Source organism: Crocodylus siamensis, chromosome 4 (genome assembly GCF_052110815.1).
Source record: "Crocodylus siamensis isolate JL-2025a chromosome 4, ASM5211081v1, whole genome shotgun sequence".
NCBI lineage: Eukaryota > Metazoa > Chordata > Crocodylia > Crocodylidae > Crocodylus > Crocodylus siamensis.
Window position 1 is genome coordinate 165,632,142 of NC_143398.1, and position 20,342 is coordinate 165,652,483.

The 20,342-nt window shown below is 41.3% G+C and overlaps 1 protein-coding gene across 4 annotated transcripts in view; it reads right to left on the bottom strand.

The window, feature by feature from the left end:
* Positions 1-20,342, bottom strand: part of RAPH1 (Ras association (RalGDS/AF-6) and pleckstrin homology domains 1) — a 177,532-nt gene that overhangs the window by 88,372 nt on the left and 68,818 nt on the right. For all 4 annotated transcript variants that reach the window (XM_090044782.1, XM_090044784.1, XM_090044783.1 and 1 more), the window contains exons 2-4: positions 16,255-16,374; positions 13,408-13,513; positions 7,449-7,960 (exon numbers count right to left, since the gene is read on the bottom strand). In XM_090044782.1, the coding sequence (XP_089900908.1) occupies positions 7,449-7,960; positions 13,408-13,513; positions 16,255-16,374 (738 nt within the window). The remainder of the gene's footprint in view (positions 1-7,448; positions 7,961-13,407; positions 13,514-16,254; positions 16,375-20,342) is intronic.

Here is a 20,342-nt window from a genome sequence, read left to right on the forward strand (position 1 = left end):
GAAGCCCTCCAGTTTTACTTGGATGTGTATTGGGCCCAAAAAGGAGAGAACATTAAAGATGTTCATGATCTGCCCAACAAGGCACTCGCATTTGACCAAATCTTTCAGGGGTTCATCTAAAGGCTCTTAATTGACACCCTACACTGAATAAGGGTGTAAAAGCTTAAGTTCCTTCCCAGTCCAGACCTGTAGCTAGAGGAATTGCTTTATTAAGAAAAGCCATTTCGAAGGTTAAGACATTAGGTTAAGTCATGGTGATAAAAAGGAAAATCACAAAGGGCAGACATTTTTTGGAAGGAGCAAAAGACAACTTTTGGAAAAGTCAAGAATTCTCCCAACAGATTTTACTGGATAATGAACCATTAAATGAATAATTAAGAATTTAAAAATTTTACAGCAACCCCTGCGTAGCTTTCCAGAGGATCTACTGTTTCTTTGCAGTTGTGAAAGTGAATCTGATGTATCATCTACCACCAGTCACAACCAAAAGGACACCTCCTCCTCTTTTGCACCTACATGGTTTCACACTTGTAGTCAGAGATGTTTGGGTCAGAGAAGCAGAATTTATTTGGGGAGCCAATGCAAAGATCCAGTATCGGGTCCCTATTTTTTACCAGACAAGCATACTAATAGGAGCTATGAAACTGGCAGCCACTGGTCAGTTTAATAGCTGCTAATGCAACAGGAACCCCAGACTAGCTCAGAGACCCAAACAGTAGCACAGTTTGCACTGCCCTAAGGCTGCCACTACTCAAAGACACTTTCAAGAACAGACAGTCAATGCCTGCCTTTACCTATAAGACAAACAGAAAAATCCCAGGAGATAACACACTTACTTCAAAATAGTTAAGTAATGGTTTTGCAAAATTAGGGTAAATTTTTTAACATAGGATTCAGGAACTTCCTCAGTGTAGTGAGATTAAATAGATCACACAAAACCTGAGAAAACAAAGCATTCGTACTGAAAGCTAGCTGCAGACACTACTATGCCAAAGAAGAGTAATAGGATTTGGCACACACACTACTCTCAGATAAACTGATCCTCGTATCTTCCTCAAAGAGAGCATTCTTATCAATTTATCTGGGCAGAGAAACAACAGATGCATTGTTAGGAGAAGCTGCCAGTCTACTCATCTTAGGAGGAGTGGTTTACAAGGCCAAGATACTTCGGGTTCTCAGTCTTGCAATCAATGGTTGTAAAAGCAGATGAGACAAATGCATGCAGCAGAATGGACTGTTTTGCTCCTCACACACAGCAACATTTTGCCCACCTCTTATCTGCATGCTGTTCCATTGAGTCATGAAGGAGCAGTCATCTGCTTATTACTCAGTCTATCCTAAGAACTGGAAAATCCATGAGAAGCAGAAGGCAGGAGCAAGCTGTCTTTGAGATACCTAACTGATACATGATGCATATCATTCACACAGTGAGAACTGATACCAAATTGCTGAATCAGTTGCTGAAGAGTTAACTAGCAAATCTCAGATCCACATTTGATTATACTCTGTATACAAATACAAAAAAATTCCACTTAGGTAATACTATCTTCACCTCAAAATGAATCACAGTCACAGGTAATAACTGCTATATCTCTATACAACTATCCAAAAAACACGATAGGGAAAAGATTAAGAAACATTTACATTAGTATTAAGAAATACTAAGAAAAATGCTCCATTTGGGGACTAAAACAGTACAAGTTACTATACATAGAAGCAACAAATTAATCAATTATTGAAATGTTTTTAAAATGGACCAAAGCTTTTATAAAGAAGAATAGCCATTCAGTATCTTTGAAAGATTTTCAAATGCCTAATACATCAATTTAGACTACAAAAATGAATTTACTGGATTAACAAATGGCCAATATCAAATTGAGATGCTTGGTGTTTTTAATATACCAAACACTCTTGTCCACCACCTAAAGCACAGCTATTCAGCATCTCATTGCTGACACTTCTGTTTGGAGTCAGCATCTAGTATCGCACAGATGGGAATCTCTGTAACATCAACTGATTAGGTTCCAAAACCAAGAAAACTTAACACCTCCATTACTGATCTTCAGTAGACTGACAACTGTGTTATGTGCCCACTTAATTGAAGAGCACCAAGAAGTTCTTGATTGCTTCCATGATGCGTATGAAAAACTTGCACTTGATGTCAACTTAATGAAAACCAAGGGCACTTACACACATGCAGGGAGCAGACTTGATTAAGCATGTAAACTGCCATGCTCTGGCAGCAGTGCAGCATGTCTTCACACAGATAAATGGTGGCGGTGTGGTTTGAAATAAAACACATTCAATGTGCTTTAGTTCAAAGTGCTCCACTGCCATTTCCTCAGCACAGGGATGCACTGCTAATAAACGTGATGTGTGGGTGCTTTCAATTAGTGCAGCTCACTAATAAAAAGCCCCTGGCACAGTGTCAGGAACACATAAAAATGCCCCAAGATACTTTCACCAACTTGCCCCAAAACAACTAGCTGCTCCTCCCCATCTTACAATTAGAAGGCAATTCTTGGAAAATGTTGAGCACTTCTCTTACCAAAGCAGTCAACTTCCCCTGAAAGTAGAGACAATATTCACCAGACAAAATCTGCCAGTGCTGCTTCTGGATGTCTCCAAAACTGAGTCTTTGACGATCATGTCATCAGGACGCAAACCAAACTTCTCACCTACCATGCTGTTGTTACCCCTACTGAGTTGTATGGTTATGAAATGTGAATGACGTATCAGAAACACTTGAAAGCTTTGGACCACCACTAGCAATGACGCCATGTTTATATGGCACTAGCTTTGTAGGACAGGACATGTCATAAGGATGCCTGACAACCAGCTCCAAGAACAGGTCCTATATGCCCATCTCACTGATGGTCACCATTCAGAGAGTGGGCAGAAGAATTGATTCAAGGACACCTTGAAGGCATAATCTGAAGAAATATGATAATAACATTACTACCTGGGAGACTTTACAACTGAATTGTCCCCAATGACACCATGATGTACAATAAGGCATTGATAATTTTTAGGAAACTCACCTCACTATGGAGGTGGATAGATGAGAGAGACTGAGGGAAAAAGAGCGGTGACCCAAATCACCAGGAACTACTTCTTCCTCATGGAACTATTTGCCACGTCTGCAGTCAAACATGTGGATCTTGTATTTGCATCAAAAGACTCACAGATAACTTTCCCTTCTTACTGGAGGGCTGTCATTCTCATATCGAGGGACTGCAGCTGCCACTGACTGAAAATTTAGTACAGGCCAATCAGAATGTAAGACAGCAGGCACTACATTAACTGTGAATACCATTTCCTCAGCTTCCAAGAAAAAACAAACTGCTGTTAACCATTACTAATTACATACCTGCATAACTATTAAAACATATGACTTCTATAATGTTTGACTTCAAGCAAGTCAGTGTTAAAAAACAGAACAAACAATCAGCAATTTAGTGAGGATTTGCTATTACTTTATTAGATTATTTTTAACACTGTCATTTTAAAATATGTCTGTTTAAGGTAAATACATCACTGACATCTCTTTCAAAATTCTGCATATATATATATATACACACCTCTGAAACTGTGCTCGCATCCCAGTTAGTTGGGAAACGGCAAGCAGTGAAAATAACCTGCTTCCAAAATAACCTGCAGGGTGGGAAAGTGTCTTCCAAATTTTTCAGCTGTAGTTAGGGTGGTACTGGAATTCTTTTCCCCTTAAAGGTCCCTAAGTAAATTAAAGTTAAGACTTTCCTTTCCTTTTCCATGTCCTTCTGAGAAGGTATTTAGCAGAATTTGCATGTTTGTTGGAATCTGATAGGTGGTGACATGAGCACTTCTGCTATGGCCTCAAATATGTGACCTCTGGGCTGTCAATCATATGCCTTAGTCCCCTTGCCACCTGAGCCCCCCACCTATTATTCTTGAGAAATATGAAGCAAACAGATAACAAAAGCAGCAGTACACTAATAAATTAAAAGGACAGAAAAACGACTGCAACCCTCTGATCTTCAATTATACATTATGAGGAAGCAATTTGTAAGCATCTTAAAAAGGAAGTTTACAGGAAGGAGAAACCTGGACAAACCAACTAGGGAGGAATGTAAGGGTACTGCTTGGGCATGCAGGGATGAAATCAGGAAGGCCAAAGCACAATTGGAGATGCAGCTAGCAAGTGACATGAAGGGTAACAAGAAGGGTTTCTACAAGTATGTTAGCAACAAGAAGAAGGTCAGGGAAACGGTGGGTTCCTTACTGAATGGGTATGGCAAACTAGTAATTCATGATGTGGAAAAGGCTGATGTGCTCAATGCTTCTTTCACCTCAGCCTTCACAGGCAAGGTCAGCTCCCAGACTACTGCACCTGGCAGCAGTCTAGGGAGGAGGTGAGCAGCTGACAGTGGTGAAAGAACAGGTTAAGAACAGGTCCATGGGGCCAGATGCGATGCACCCGAGGGTTCTGAGCGAGCTGGCCAGTATAAATGCAGAGCTGCTGGCCATTATTTTTGAAAAGTTGGGTTGACTGGGAGAGGTTCTGGATGATTGGAAAAGGGCAAATATAGTGTCCATCTTTAAGAAAGGGAAGGAGGAGGATCTGGGAAACCATAGACTAGTCAGGCTCACCTCAGTCCCTAGAAAAATCACGGAACAGATCCACAAAGAATCCATTTCTAAGCACTTGGAGGAGAAGGTAGTGATCAGGAACAGTCAGCATAGATTCACCATGGACAAGTCATGCCTGATAAACCTGACTGCCTTCTATGATGAGATGACTGGCTCTGGGATGTGGAGAGAACAGTGGATGTGATATACCTTGACTTCAGCAAAGCTTCTGATATGGCTCCCATGACATTCTTGCAAGCAAGCTAAGGAAGTATGGGTTGGATGAATGGACTGTAAGGTGGACAGAAAATGGGTTGGATCGCTGGGCTTAAAGGGTAGTAATCCATGTCCAGTTGACAGCTTGTATCAAGTGGAGTGCCCCAGGGGTCAGGCCTGGGGCTGTTTTTGTTCAGTATCTTCATCAGTGACTGAAAGATGGGATGGAGTACGACCTCATCAAACTTGTGGATGACACCAAGGCCGGCGGGGGGGGAGGAGAGAGTAGTCAATACACTGGAGGTTAGGGCTAGGATTCAGAGACTGTGACAAATTGGAGGACTGGACTAAAAGAAATCTCATGAGGTTTAATAAGGACAAGTGCAAAGTCCTGCATTTAGGATGGAACCATCCCACAGACCAGTCAAGCTTGGGTACTGACTGGCTATGCTGCAGCTCTGCAGAAAAGTATCTGAAGGTTACAGTGGACAATAAGCTGAATGTGAGCAATAGTGTGTCCTTGCTGCAAACAAGGCTAATGGCACACTGGGCTGCATTAGTAGCAGTGTTGCCAGCAGATTGAGGGAAGTGATTATTCCCCTTTTTTCAGCACTGGTGTCCACTTTGGGCCCCAACTACAAAAACAGAGTCTAGTAGACAAACTGAAGTCCAACAGAGGGGAATGAAAATGTTTAGGGGCCTGGTGCACATGACTTCTGAAGACACTCCTAGTGAACTGGGCTTATTGGGCACCTATACACGAACAACACGTGTGTAATTGCAGTGTGTTGGAGCAGAGTTGATTAAATGAATCTGTTAGAGCATGGTAATTACCATGCTCCAGCAACTCCAGCATCTTGTGCATCAGCATCCATGCACTGAAAAATGGTGGTAGGGGTGCTTTAACTAGAGCTTATCAAAGAGAAATGCAGATGCTTAACATTTTACATAAACATCAAGTATAAACATAGGCTTGACAAGTTAATGGCCTTTAGCCCAACCTACAACTTGTAACAATATAATTTTGTCACATACTCCCCCTAGAAGAATTATACCTTTGCTACAGCTTGAATTGAATATAATAGCATTTGAACTCAATTCATTATTTATAAAACCAAATTCTATTTGGTCACATTATCTCTTTTGAAGAGAACGACACAAAGATGTTTATATTACTAGAGCTGGTTAAATGACAGCTAGGTTTCTTTTCAACACTTACTAAAGTTAGTTTCTAGCATCATTAAAGACTTAAGAGTAATACTCTTACAAAAACCCTGATTCACAGGAACATTTTTCTACTTCCTTATTTCCACCTCAAACTTACTGGGATTTTTCTGAAGAAATGTATCAGTGCTCAAAGAACAGGCTATTGCCACAAAGACAGACACACTCATGTGGCACCAAAAACTTCACAAAATCTCTCATAACTGTAGGGTTAGATGGTAGTTGACGTTTCTTCATTATGGATGTTTCAGGGAAATGACATGCTGGTGTAAATGTTATTGTTACTTTCTGTGCAAGAGATACAGTATTTAAAACTACTGAGGGAAAAATGTTTGCAAAGATAAGCTGAGATATAAATATAAAATTTCAAAGATACTTGATAAACAGCCATGTGTTTTTACACACTGCATCCTTTACTGTAAGACTTCTTTAACCTGGGGTGGTTTTCTACTTAAAGATAGCTAGTTTTTGATAAAAGTCACAAGCATAAAGGCAAAGAAAGAGGAAGTCAATCTGGGATACTTTCTGAAGAATGTGAGGGAAGAATAAGACAGAAGAAAAGCCACTTAACATATGAAAATGGTAAGAACATTACAGCATGTACTTTAAATTCACTCGTATTTTATCACTGCTACAGATTTCTGAAAGTTACTATACTGTTATACAGCAATGCATGCTAGTTCATATGAACTGCATAAGTTATGTCTACCAATATAAAATATAACTAAAACAATTCATAGCACAAATTTATATACATTTTCCAATCAAGGGGTATACAAAACAAAAGGTATAATCTCTGGGCAATGGCATATTAAAAGCTGCACCAATTTGTCTAGTTTTAGATATACTAAGATTAACTGAGAAGCAAATGAAGGACTTTCTGGAGTAAAATGACCAAGTCTACCACATCCCTATTAGTCTCCCCACAAATATTTTCAAAAGTTCCTCTTTAAAACAACTACTAATTATTCATTCTTATCATGATTAATACTAAAACCTTGAAATATGTACATAACAAGCTTGGTATACTCCAAAGTGAAATAGAATATTGTTTATGTCATTTAATTATACACAGTAATAAGATGCCAGATTGTTTTGGATTGTTAAAACTAGTAACTTGTTTACTTATAATGCTGAACCCATTAAAAGATTACACTAAGTGAGAGAAATCTTCCAAAAAGGCCTTGTACCCCACCCTGTAAAGATTTTCTTTTTAAACCAAGAGATGTGTTCAGTGTTCAATGTTCGATGCTGAATATGCCAAAAAAAAATCTCTTATTTCAACCCCCACAACAGTGAAGATGATTAGCCAAGTTTAGTACTACAGCAGGACTTAAAAACTTGTAACAAAAAAGTTTAAAGAAAACAAATAAAACCTCATTACATTCATAATACTTTACCTCTGTAACTGGCTGCCCTTGCTGTGTCAGATCCAGTTCCTGAGGTCTTGTCATCTTATCGATATCCAAAGAGTCCATGCTGGAGGCTGCAGAGGTGATGCTGGAGCGGGATGAGTTACTGATGGAACGCACTTCAGCATCACTTACTGTGCCAGCTGATGCTGTCCTCCTATGCTGAGCAGTAACTACAGGTTTGGTATCTTCAATTACCGACTGCTGTGCTGCTTCATCCATGCTCAAGGAGGCCTTCTCTAATTGTGCGGTGATGTCATCCAAGGAAAAATTGGCATGTGGAGGCTTAGTAACCTTACCAGATGAGGATAACCCTTTCATACTGCTATGTTTAGAGGCAGGTCGACCAGGTAGTTTTTGAGATTTTGCTTCTGTGGCCACCCGTTTCACTGAAGCACTATTTGCTGACTGGGACCCAATGCTGCTGAGCTCCTGCTCAATGGAACAAAGATCAGCCATGAGGGCATCCAGATCCACAGTCTCTCCTTGATTTAGGGCTTCTGAAATGAACAAGAGGCGTTAACATGCTGATGATCAGGGATCCAGGTTTTCCCCGATAAAAAAAACTACAAATTCTCCGATTAAAAAAAGCAAATAAAAACCCCAAATCCATTATTAAAATTAAAGAACCCCGACAGCCCCACTTTTGCCTCTCACTTCTCCCCCACAGCCCTTTCCCCTCACCCACATCCCCTGCTCCCCCAGCTGCCAGGGCTATGGGGCTGCAGCGAGGGCAGCAGCACAGGGTTGTGCCCTTCAAAACAGTGGCATGCACAGGAGGTGTGTCACCAGGACAGTATGGGGCTTGCAGCAGCGAGGAGATCCCCATGCAGCCCTACTGTTCCCTGCCACCTGGGGTCGTGCCCACTGGGCTGCGGAGGTCTTGGGGAGGGGAAGCAGGGCATCTGCCTGAGCCCACAGCCTGTGCCTGCCCTGCATACAGATCTGGGGGGTATGGGTTCCCCCTGCTCCCCAGGAATGTGCCTAGCAGTGGGGAGCCCACCCTCCCCCTCCCCTGGATGAGACACCTGTGGCCCCATCCTGCTCCCTGCTGGGGCCCTGCAGCCATGCATTGTGGCCCAGGGCCCCAAGCACTGCCTGGCTGGGCAGCAGCCCCAACCCTGCCCAGCTCCCTCTCTCTCTACAGGGGCCTCAATCCCCTTCTCCCCACCCCCACTTACCTGGTGGAACTGCTCTACAGGTTGCCTGGGGCCATGTGCATGTACATGCATGTGGTACCCCCATCTCACCACCTTCCTCCCACTCCCTCTCAGCTCCCTGCAGGCTGGAACTTTGTCAGCCTGCAGGGAGTTCATTGCAAAACTGTGAAATCTGTGGGTTTCTCTGGTAAAATGAGAAATCTGCGTTTGCCTCCAGTAAAAGGTAAAATCCGGTTTACTCCGTTTTTCTGTGGTAAACAGAAAACCTGGATCCCTGCTGATGATGAACTAATTTCTCAATCCTGCTGTGCAAGCACTATCATCATATGCTATGGACAGTGCAGAAGCAAAATTATTTATACCATCCTGACCTTATGTCCATCAAAACAGAGAGTAGTTTTACAAAACTGGATGTTAAATACATTTGCCAATGCCATTCCAGTAACGGGAGCCTACAAATAGCAGTAAAGTTTTTAGATATACTTAAATTGTTAAATAGTTCGTAACTAAATTTGCAAAGCAGTCCAGGGATTTGGGATATGCATTTTCCATTAATGGAAAATGGAAGATTTGTAGCCAACTCCCTCATAATTTCAACTCTCAATTCTTTTTTCTTTTTCTTTTTTTTAAGTCAAAATGTCCTGTATTTTCAACAGCATAATAGGCAAATCAATCCAAGGAAGTTTTTTTAAAACATAGTTTCGAACAAAATATCTGCTGAACCTAAATAACCATGCTTCCCTATTTGTAGTATTTAGGAGCATTTAAATTCGGTTTAATTTGAACCAGCAAATAGAAGCCTGTTTAATTGATTTAAAAATCACCTAGAACAGTTCAAAGACGACCTGGAAAATCAGGTACTCTTCTGAACTGTTTCACAGTGTATCCATTCAGTGCTGTGCATCAAATATTAAGCATTCTGCAATATGGATCTGATGACTCTTCCGAGTATCCCACACCACATTGCTCCTCGTTACCACCTTCTCTCACCCAACACGCACACGCCACTCTTGTACATAGCCAGAACTCTCCTGCCCCTCTTTTTTTTTTCCCTTTTGCTGACATTTTTAAATCGATGAGGTCCCTTGCACTGCTTGTTCAATAAAAGCTATCTTTCTAACAACCAGCTGTGTCGTTACTCTCAACTCAACTGTGGCTCTTTATGATGCTCCCCTTCCCCCGGCTCCTGGAAACCCAAAAGCATGGATCCAAGCACACCCCAAGTCAGCAAGCACACTGCATATTTACGGTCAGTTGCAGGCTACTGAAGTTTACTGAATTCATGAAGGGAAAGGAGAGCAGAAAGTGAAAATGCCTCCAGCTACAGGTCATCCACCCCCTGGAAACCCCAAAGTATAGGTGCAAGAACTTCTCCCTCCTACACCTCGCCCACTGCAAGGCATGCTGGGCTGGGGCCTCACTCCCACCCCTGGTATCAATGCCTAAAAGGTGATGACACCTTTTTAAATTCCTTACAATACTAGGGCACTGTACATGTGGACACCTGTGATCAGCAACACCTTTGAACCAATTCCCAAGAAGTAACATTTCAGAATGGTTTCAAATGTCCTCACCCTTAAAAGATGGTGTTCCCTGTCTCTCACAATGTAGGTTAAGACATAAATTCAGTCATTCGTTTTCATGAAAAAGGTTACCAGAATGTCTGTCCTCTACAAGTAACCACATTTTCATTATCAGCCATTAGGTGGAGACAGAGTCAATTGACGACACTAAGAACTCTGTGTCACAAGCAGGATAATACAATACAATAGAATTAGGGTCGGAAGGGACTTCAGGAGATCATCTAGTCCAATGCCCTGCTCAGAGCAGGACCATCCCCAACTAGATCATCTCAACCAACGCTTTGTCTACCCAGGTCTTAAAAACCTCCAAGAATGGAGATTCTACAACCTCTCTGGGTAACCTGTTCCAATGCTTTACTACCCATCTAGGAGAGTTTTCCCTAATAGCTAACCTAAACTTCCCTTGCTGCAACTTGAGACCATAGCTCCTTGTTCTGTCATCTGTCACCACTGTAAAAAGTCTAGCTTCATCCTCTTTGGAATAACCCTCCAGGTAGTTAAATCCCCCTCTCCCCCCATTTCTCTTCTCAAAACTAAATATCCCCAGTTCCCTCAGCCACTCCTTAGATATCATGTGCCCCAGCCACTTAATGATTTTCGTTCCCCTCTGCTGTACTCCAGCTTGTCTTTTGGACTGCATTTTTTTTTTTTTAACTGGAAGGCCAAAGTGGACATAGCCCTCCTCATGTGGCTTCACCAGTGCTGAATAGAAGGGAATTATCACTTCCCTCAATGCTGCTGCTGGCAATGCTCCTACAAATGCAGCCCAGCATGCCATTAACCTTGGTCTTTTTCTGCAGAGATGCTGGTTAGCCAGTCGGTCCCCAGTCTGGACCAGTGTGTAGGATCGTTCCGTCCTAAATGCAATATTTTTCCTCATCAGATTTCTTTTAGTTCAATCCTTGCTTTTGTCAAGGTCTCCCCGAATCCTAGTCCTAACCTCCAATGTACTGACTACTCCCCACCTTCTTGGTGTGATCTGCAAGCTTCCTGAGGGTGCACTCCATCTCATCTTCCAGGTCACTGATGAAGATACTGAACAAAAGCAGCCTGACCCCTGGGGCACTCCACTTGATACCAGCTGTCAACTGGACATGGAGCCATTGATTACGACCCTTTAAGCCCAATGATTCAACCTGTTTTCTATCCACCTTACAGTCCATTCATCCAACCAGCCTGTACATCCCTAGCTTGCTTGCAAGAATGCTGAGAGACTGTATCAAAAGCATTGCTAAAGTCAAGATGTATCATGTCCACTGCTCTCTCCACATCCACAGAACCAGTCATCTCATCATAGAAGGCAATCAGGTTTATCAGGCATGACTTGTCCATGGTGAATCTATGCTGACTGTTCCTGATCACTACCTTCTCCTCCAAGTGCTCAGAAATGGATTCCTTGAAGACCTGCTCCAAGATTTTTCCAGGGACTGAGGTGAGGTTGACTGGTTGGTAGTTCCCCAGATCCTTTTCCTTCCCTTCCTTAAAGATGGACAGTATATTTGCCCTTTTCCAACCATCCAGGACCTCTCCCAGTCAACCCAACTTTTCAAAAATAATGGCCAGCAGCTCTGCATTTACACTGGCCAGCTCGCTTAAAACCCTCGGGTGCATCGCATCTGGCCCCATGGACCTGTACATGTCCAGATTTTCTAAATAGTTCCTAACCTGTTCTTTCACCACTGTGAGGTGCTTACCTCCTGCCCAAACTGTGCTGCCAGGTGCAGTAGTCTGGGAGTTGACCTTGCTTGTGAAGACTGAGGTGAAAGAGGCATTGAGCACTTCAGCCTTTCCCTCATCATCAGTCACTAGTTTGCCTCCCCCATTCACCCGATCTTCCTTTTGCTGCCAACTTTCTTGTAGAAACCCTTCATGCTATCCTTCACATCCCTTGCAAGCTGCATCTCCAATTATGCTTTGGCCTTCCTGATTTCATCCCTGAATGACCAAGGAGTACACCTATATTCCTCCATAACTTATTTTGTCCAAGTTTTCTCTTCTTGTAAGCCTCCTTTTCTGTTTTTGCTCATTAAAGAGATTGCTGCAAGTTGGTCTTCTGCCATACTTGCTAGTCTCCCTGTGTGTTGGGATGGCTTGATCCTGCACCCTCAGTCAGATTTTCTGAAGTACAACCAGCACTCCAGGACTCCTCTCCCACTCAGAAAGGCCTCTCAGGGAATTCTGACCATCAGTCCCCCAAATGTGTTCAAGTCTGCTTTTCTGAAGTTGGCAGTCCTGACTCTGCTGCCTCCTTCCTTCCTTTCCTCAGGATTGTGAACTCAATCAACTCAAGGTCACTGCTGCCCAACGTGCTGTCCACTACTATAGTCCCCACCAATTCTTCCCTGTTCGCAAGCAGTAGGTTAAGAGCATGGCTCCTAGTTGGCCTCTCCAATACTTTCATCAAGAAGTTGTCCCCAACACTCTCCAAAAATGTCCTGGATTGCCTGGCCACTGCTGTACTGCCCTCCCAGCAGATGTCACGATGACTGAAGTCCCCCATAAGACCCTGGGCCTGTGATTGGGAAACTTCTGCTAGCTGTTTAAAGAAGCCTCAACCACCTCATCCTCTTGGTTTGGTGCTCTACAGCAGACACCCACCGAGACATCAACCTGGTTCCTCTCCCCTCTGACCCTAACTCAGGGACTTTCAACAGGTCTATCGCCAGTTCCACACTGGAGCTCTGAACAATCATACAGTTCTTTTACAGAGTACAACTCTTCCGCTTCTTCTCCCCTGCCTGTCCTTCCTGAATAGTTTATACCCATCCATGACAGTGCTCCAGTCCTATGATCTATCCTACCAAGTCTCTGTTATTCCAATTACATCATAATTCTGTGACTGTGGAACGACTTCCAATTCTGCTTAGTTGTTTCCTAGGCTCTGTGCATTTGTGTAGAGGCACCTGAGGTTACTACCTAATTGCCCTACTTTCTCAGTAAGAATGAGAAGTCCTCCCCCTCCTGCTTGTACTTCCCCCAGGTCATCCACTTCCTCACTTAGCTCAGGGCTTCAGTCTTCATCCCCCAGCGAACCTAGTTTAAAGCCAATCAGGATATGATGTCTTGGTATCAAAATTCTCTTTGTATGGATGCTGTCTTTTAATGTTGTTATTACATTAGGATTTTGCAAGATCTTTACTTACTACTAGAAATAATATTCAGTCTTCAAAAAATTTGATATAGTCTTAACATAGTTTAACTTACCATTCAAATTGTACATGGAGAAACGATAGGAGAAATTGGCAAGATTGGTTTCCTGACGAAGAGGTGATTTCTTTACTGGTTCCACCGGCTTATCTGTATCCAAACTCTAAAAAAGGTGGAAAAAGTGAGAGAGAGAGAAAAGAAGGTAGATAAAGTTTGTATTTGGCATAACAGGAGTTGATGGACAAACAAGTCATAAAAAATGGGTGAAAGTTTCATCTCAGTGAGAGAAATGTAATCAGAAAATCAAATTATTTTTCTAAGTAACAGGATTTACAGTAATTGGAGTGGATAAGTTCTTGGTCACTATACTACCAAGATTTAAATCACCTTACTGTTACAGAACAAAGGAGGCAAAGTATATTTTTCTCCTACCTTACTGTTTTAAAGCATTACTCTTACTGAGAGGAATTTCTATAGTTACCTGATCCTTTTTAACTTAACTCAGAAAAAGCACAACACAGTGTGAGATAAAATGAATGACTTGATGTATTTACAGGTAATATTATCCAGAAGTTATTATCCCCAACTAGGACTAAAGGGTAAGAATGAGTTCACTTGAGCATCATCTGGTCAGAAAGAAGAGTTACTTATCCTATGGTAGGGATCTAGCCAGTACCCATACTGGTCTAGACATTGCCTCTCCCCAGTGACTTCGCTTATCCTATGGTAAGTGTGAATCTTTCAGATGCTTTTGTCCACATGGATCCCACTGTAGATGTGCACGTGCCTCATACATGAAATACTGAAATCTTTGACAGCCATGTTTTTTGAGGGCCATGCATAGAGTGAGCCTGCTTGTGCTCTGATACAAGGACATGAAAGGCAGAGTAGCAGTGAGCCAGCCTCAGTTCCCTTGCAGTTTGAAACTGATGGCTGAGGACCTTGCAAAGTGAGGATGACTGGAAGCTCCTGAGATCCCAGCTGATGAAAATTATTCCAATACTGACATTTTTCTAAAGGAGAAGGAGGCTGACTGAACCTTTGTTAAGTAAGCTTTAATGTTTGGGATAGGGCAGGTGATAATCCATTGAGATGCACAGGGTTATGCATTTCAATATCCTCTGTAAAGAAATAGCCTGATAATCAAAATGGCAATTTATTTGTAGAAATAGACAAAAAGACGTTCTGAATGGTTTGGTTCTATCAGCATAATGAAACAAAGTCCTAGGACACATCCCATGTGAATTGTGGTTTGGGAAAAGACCACAAAATAAGCTGAGCATTTGGTTTAGTTAGTATTGTAAGCCTACCTTCAGAAAGAATGTCTGTAGATCTCAGCACCACATATACCTATGTAATGCCCCATAAGGAAGTTGAAACGCAATCACCTGAAGTTCAATTTGTCTTCTAGATGAAGAAATACCCTCTAAGATAATCATTTCAATAGAAGTGATACAAAAAAAATTTCAAAGGAGGCTCAAAGTCAAGTTCTGCAAGTCTAAGGAGAACCACGTTAAGGTCACAAGCAGATGAAGGTTCTCTGACCAAGGTGTGGATATGCAATAGCCCTCTGAGGAACTCTGATACCATTGCATGAAAGACATATAAGAGGCCTCTGAAGCATTTAAGATTGAAGGTGGCTGGTAATTAGGACTGTGCAAAGTGGCTAGTATTTGCTTTGGATTTAGATTCAGCCTATTTGGGGGACAGCAATAAGATTCAGTGATCTGAATACATTTCGAATCTCAGTCCTGAAGCGATTTGACCGAATCTGCCCCCCACTGTGTGGGAGGGCTCGGTCACAAGCCCCCATCCCCCACCTGCTCCCCCAGCCCCCCAAAAGCCCCAAGGCAGGTGGTAAGTGGTGGCTTATTTATTTATTTAAGAGCCAGGAGCTGGGGCTGGGCAGAGCAGCCATGGCAGGGGGCTGGGAGAGCGGGCAGGGGTCAGGGGTCAGCCCCAAGGTCCCCTCTCCTGTCCTCCAGGTGCCCCTCCCCCACCCCCTACTTACCAGCATGGAGTCCAGGTCCAACTCTGAGAAGCCAATCACAGAGCACTATCAGCTCTATACTGTGACCACTGATGGGTCAAACACATATAGTGATGACAGTCTATAAAGCTGCTATAAAACTTTTGGAAGATGAAGAGTCAATAGAGTTATGCAGAGCCAAGTAGTACCAAGTCAGGACCTTGATAGCTTACAAGCGTAGTAAAGAAGGGCATAAGTCTCCTGCTCTTGCTTATGTAATACATCATACATACTATCTGTTGGAGTTTTCACTGCACCTATTTGAAGAACAGGTAGGAAGTTCACGCAAGCAGAAGAAACTTATCTGAAGGCAATACAGACTCTTTTAATGGTCTCTTGTTCCCTACACTACTCTAGTTCTGATAGGGAAGTTGAAAAGTCTATCCTCAAAGGAGTGATGTTTCACATCTAACTTCCTGAACTTTGTGTTTGAACTTAAGTTTTAGCTCCATCCAGCCTGCACAGGCACATATGCTGCCTGGGTATTTAAGTGGGCTCACAGGGATATTTTTTTCTGTAATGTTCAATTCTAGGAGTGTGAAAATGAAGATTTCTTCACAAAGTTGGTCAAAACACCTGGATTTAAAGTTCAAGAAAAACAGTGGTTTAGACGCATGCTAGATTTTGTCTTGCTGCTATAGGTAGCAAAAAAAGAAACTATGGGAAGGATGTTCCTCTGCAATCCTTTATGCCTTTGCATTGGAGCACAATAGGATGCCTGACAGGTGCTGCCACTCAAAAGATTTTTATGTTGTACGCATGTTGTCTGTAAGGTTGTATATGCACTCTATACTGACGCTGATATATGTACGCGTCATTTAAAAAAGGTTTAACACCAGTATAAATTACTTATTGAAATGCTTGCATCTGCTGACCTGCGTAAGTTTATCCAGCTCCCCAAGCCAGGCCCCAAACATCTTATCCAGATCCTGGTCTTCCTTATCACTGTCTTCTTCTGCACCATGATCAAGTTCTTCATCTGATAACTGATCCATCTGAAACAGAAAAAAATACACCAGTTTAATTATATTGAGCATTTACTTAGAAAGCAGTAAAAGTTTCTTAATAATTTGCAAACATTTTTCAGCACTGTACTGTACAAGACAGTACAAAGAATAAGGCTCTTACTACATAGCTATCTACAATAACATTACTGCATTGGGAAAATTCATTGTTGAATAAAATCATGGGGAAAGTTATGTTTTATAACATTCAGATTTCACCAATAAGCCAATAAAAACCATGCAACAGATACAGTACATTTTGTAAAATATGTAAAACATGTTGTAAAAGTGTATTAAGTCTGATCATTTTTCTGCACCAAGTCAACATATTTTTTGGTTTTACTCCTGGCAAGGTTAAATATGCATCCATTAGAACACCATGTACAACAAAGTGAAATTCAAGTTCCATTCTGATCCAGTGCTCCGTAGTTGACTTTGCTTTCTTTTAGACTCAAATGCTTTTTCACTGCATTCTGGTTCAACTGCGTTAAGGCATTTAGAATGTTGCAACAGTAATCAACCCTGTGTTCCAAAGAAACCATTATTATTATTATTTATTTGCAAAGTGCTGATGAGCTTTAACTTGTGAGATACAACTAGACTTAGAACTACACAAGCAAGAATAATGCGTGGGACTTTTTAAAATCATACTACTTCCTTGAGGAGACTAAAGAAGTAGTGAATATTTAGCAAGTTAGAAATAAATAAATAGTGATAGTGCATAAGGGATAGTGCAAAATAAAATAAGAAGGGAGCAGGAAATGAAGTTATCAAGTCTCTCTCTCCTCTGCTGTGAACAAGCAAAGGATGTAGTAGTAGTAGTAGAGGAATCCGAACCTCGTTACAAACTGCCCCGACTGAAGATATAGCCCTTTCACAGATCTTAATGCCTCTCTTACTGCAAAACATGAAAAGAATCCTTGAAAATGACGCTTCTTCTAAGAGGACAGAGAGTTTTACCAGGTAGGGTAGCTATCTTTAGTTACCCTGGAACTTTATCTATATGTAGTCTTTTCTGTGCATGTAAAAATTACCTCATCTCACACAGAGGTCAATACACTTGCATTTCTCTGTTGTTCAATTCTTCGTTGGAATACATGTAATACTATTAAGTATTAAGGAACTTGGTCCAAATGTTGTTTAAATTGAAACATTGATTCAGACCTGAGCTTGCCCCCACTGAAGTCTACTGGGCATTAGCTGTTAATTTCAATAGGAATAACGTCATCACTCCCCGATTTTTCTCATTCCAAGAAAATATTCCACTGTAAAGGAGATGTAAACTATTACGAGCCATAATGTTGGGAAAAAAATCCCAACATCTGCAGGAAAAGCAAGGCTCTCTGGGGTTTTAGCTTTAAGCAAAAATTACTGAAATCACCTTTACATCTTGATGTTTAATGAATTTAGACCATGAATTTTATTCCCAGGCCCTTCCTTTCTAACCAGTCAAAAAGGTATGCAGCACTCTAAGTCAAGCACATGTGTTTCAAAGTTTTGAAGAAGATGAAATCAATAGGTAACTATAAGCAATACATATTTCTTTAGGAAACTGAAGATAGGGGGAGAGGTATATCAGGCAAAAGCAATCATTTTCAAATTTGGGCATCTTAAATTAAGCTTTTAACTCTGTAATTTGCCCACCCGAAAAAATCAGTCCACTTTCATCTAAAGATATAGAGCATCCCTACTTGCTAATAAACTGGTAGAAACTGCAGTTTTCCTGTTATCTGATCATCAGAGCACTCCACCTGAGAAGTCTAAATATGGATTCAGCCATCTAGCTGTAGGTACTCAGATTGGAAACCTTTTTTCCTATGTCAGCGGTGGTGAACCTGTGGCATGAGTGCCACAAGTGGCACAAGCAGCCTGTGTGGCATGTGACAGGTAGCAGCAGATATAGCGGGAAGCAGAGCAGGAGATCGGGCTGTGTGCACAGAGTAGGGAGCAGAAAGCAGAGTGGCAGATGTGGCTAATCTGTGACACCTTGCTAAAAAGGTTGGCCCCTACTGTCCTATGTCAACAGATTAGCTATGGGAGCAGACTTTTCTAGTTTTCTATTGTAGCAGAAGAATAAAGTTTCAGCAGGTGGTGATTATCCCTTCCATTCGCCTTACCAACTGACAGAATAAATAAGAATAATATTTAAATATTCTGGGGGTTTTATACTGGAGTTGGAGACAAAATTCTACAGCTATTTATGGAATATGAAATGATTACAGTATCAAACAACCTCATAAAATCATTAGAGCTCCAAGATGTCTATGGGTAGAAGAGTTTCTGGTATTGGCTCCCTCACAGCCAGCCAGACAGAAGACAAAAACTGGATAGGCATGCTCAGTGTAACATACATTTTTATATAAAAGAAAACAAATTTTGCTAAAAACACAAATATTTCACCATGTGTGGGTTAAACACTCACTGCAGATATGAATTAAATTTAAGTGTGTTGAATGGCATTAAGTATTGTAAATGGAATTTAAATCGCAAGTATTGTAAAACGGCATTTTGTAATGGCATTTTACCTCTTCTATATAGCTACATGATTATACATGGTCATACGGTCAACCCTGTTTGCAAATATAGTTTGAAAGATAAAATAATATCAACTTTTGTTTTTGTTAAAACTTATGAGTTCCCAGTAAATCTTTTTAAAGTTAGTAAATGCCAACGGCCCAAGCAAAAAGTTTTTCCCTCTTATACATCATCTGAAATGCACAAAACACAGTTGTATACAATTTTTGCCAGGCTCCCCATTTAACAAAAGAGTATTCATAACTGTCAAAAATAGGGAGCAAAAATCAAGGAAGCATCGGCAACTGTAAATCTAGCATTTCCTAATGCTAACTTCGCAATCTAAACAACTTTAACGTGCTTTAGTTTTGGGGGATGGGAGTTGCTAGCAATTTCCTCAATGATCTTTTTTTTTGCGTGCCAAAAATGGGAAGGTAACACATTTCATTAAAGATAACGAACAACCTGTTTAACATTACAGCACAGACTTAAGGCATATGAAACTTTGGGTGCACACTCACACACACGATGGACCTCTGTTCTGATGTGTGCTAATTAATGTGTGATGGAGCAGACTTAATTAATTGAGTCTGCTGGAGTGTGCTAATTAGCGTGCCTCTGCATGTGTATTCAGCATCCCTGCGTTTCAAAATGAGTTTTAGTTAAAGCACCCCCGCCACCACTTTGAAGCACAGGATGCTGAATAAAGCACCCGCAGCATCACGTGTATTCAGAGTGGCTCTGAGAGCCACTCTAATTACAGCACTCCACCACCACCCTGGAGCAAACATATAGACGACCTTTACTTTGAAAACATAATGATTTATTATTAGGTTATAATTCTCATTACAGAGAAGGCTATTGTTTGGACAATTAAGAAACCATTCTTCTCAGGTGAAGTTTCCATTGCTGTCTTCAACATCAGCACAAAGCACTATAAGTCTGTGAGCTCAAACATGGGGTACACAGTAATATTTAACACACTGTATTACATATTCATTCTTTTCTCACTAGCTTGCGCATGTACGTTCAACACCAACTAGAGACTATGAGCAAAAAAAATTCTGCTCTCTTGTTCAAGGAATTCAGCTGACCACAGTTAAGCAACATCATTCAAATCCCACAGGAAATGCAGTCTCACTGCATCACAAATAGCTGACTACACAGCTGACTTTTCACATCTGTAAACAGAAAAACTGCTTAAATAGGCCAGAGAGAATGCCAGCAATACATCCTGTCAGACAGTTTAAGTACTGGATGCTCTCCAGATTTCTTCAGTAATGTTAGACATAATATGCTCATTGAATGAATAAAGAAAACCTCTCCCTGAATCTGAATGACCCAGCTGTCAGATTTCTTTACCATTTCCTCTCACTTAAAAATTAATAAATTAGGGTGACCAACAGAAAGGAAGGTTTAACCTTATATATTCCAAAAAAATTAGT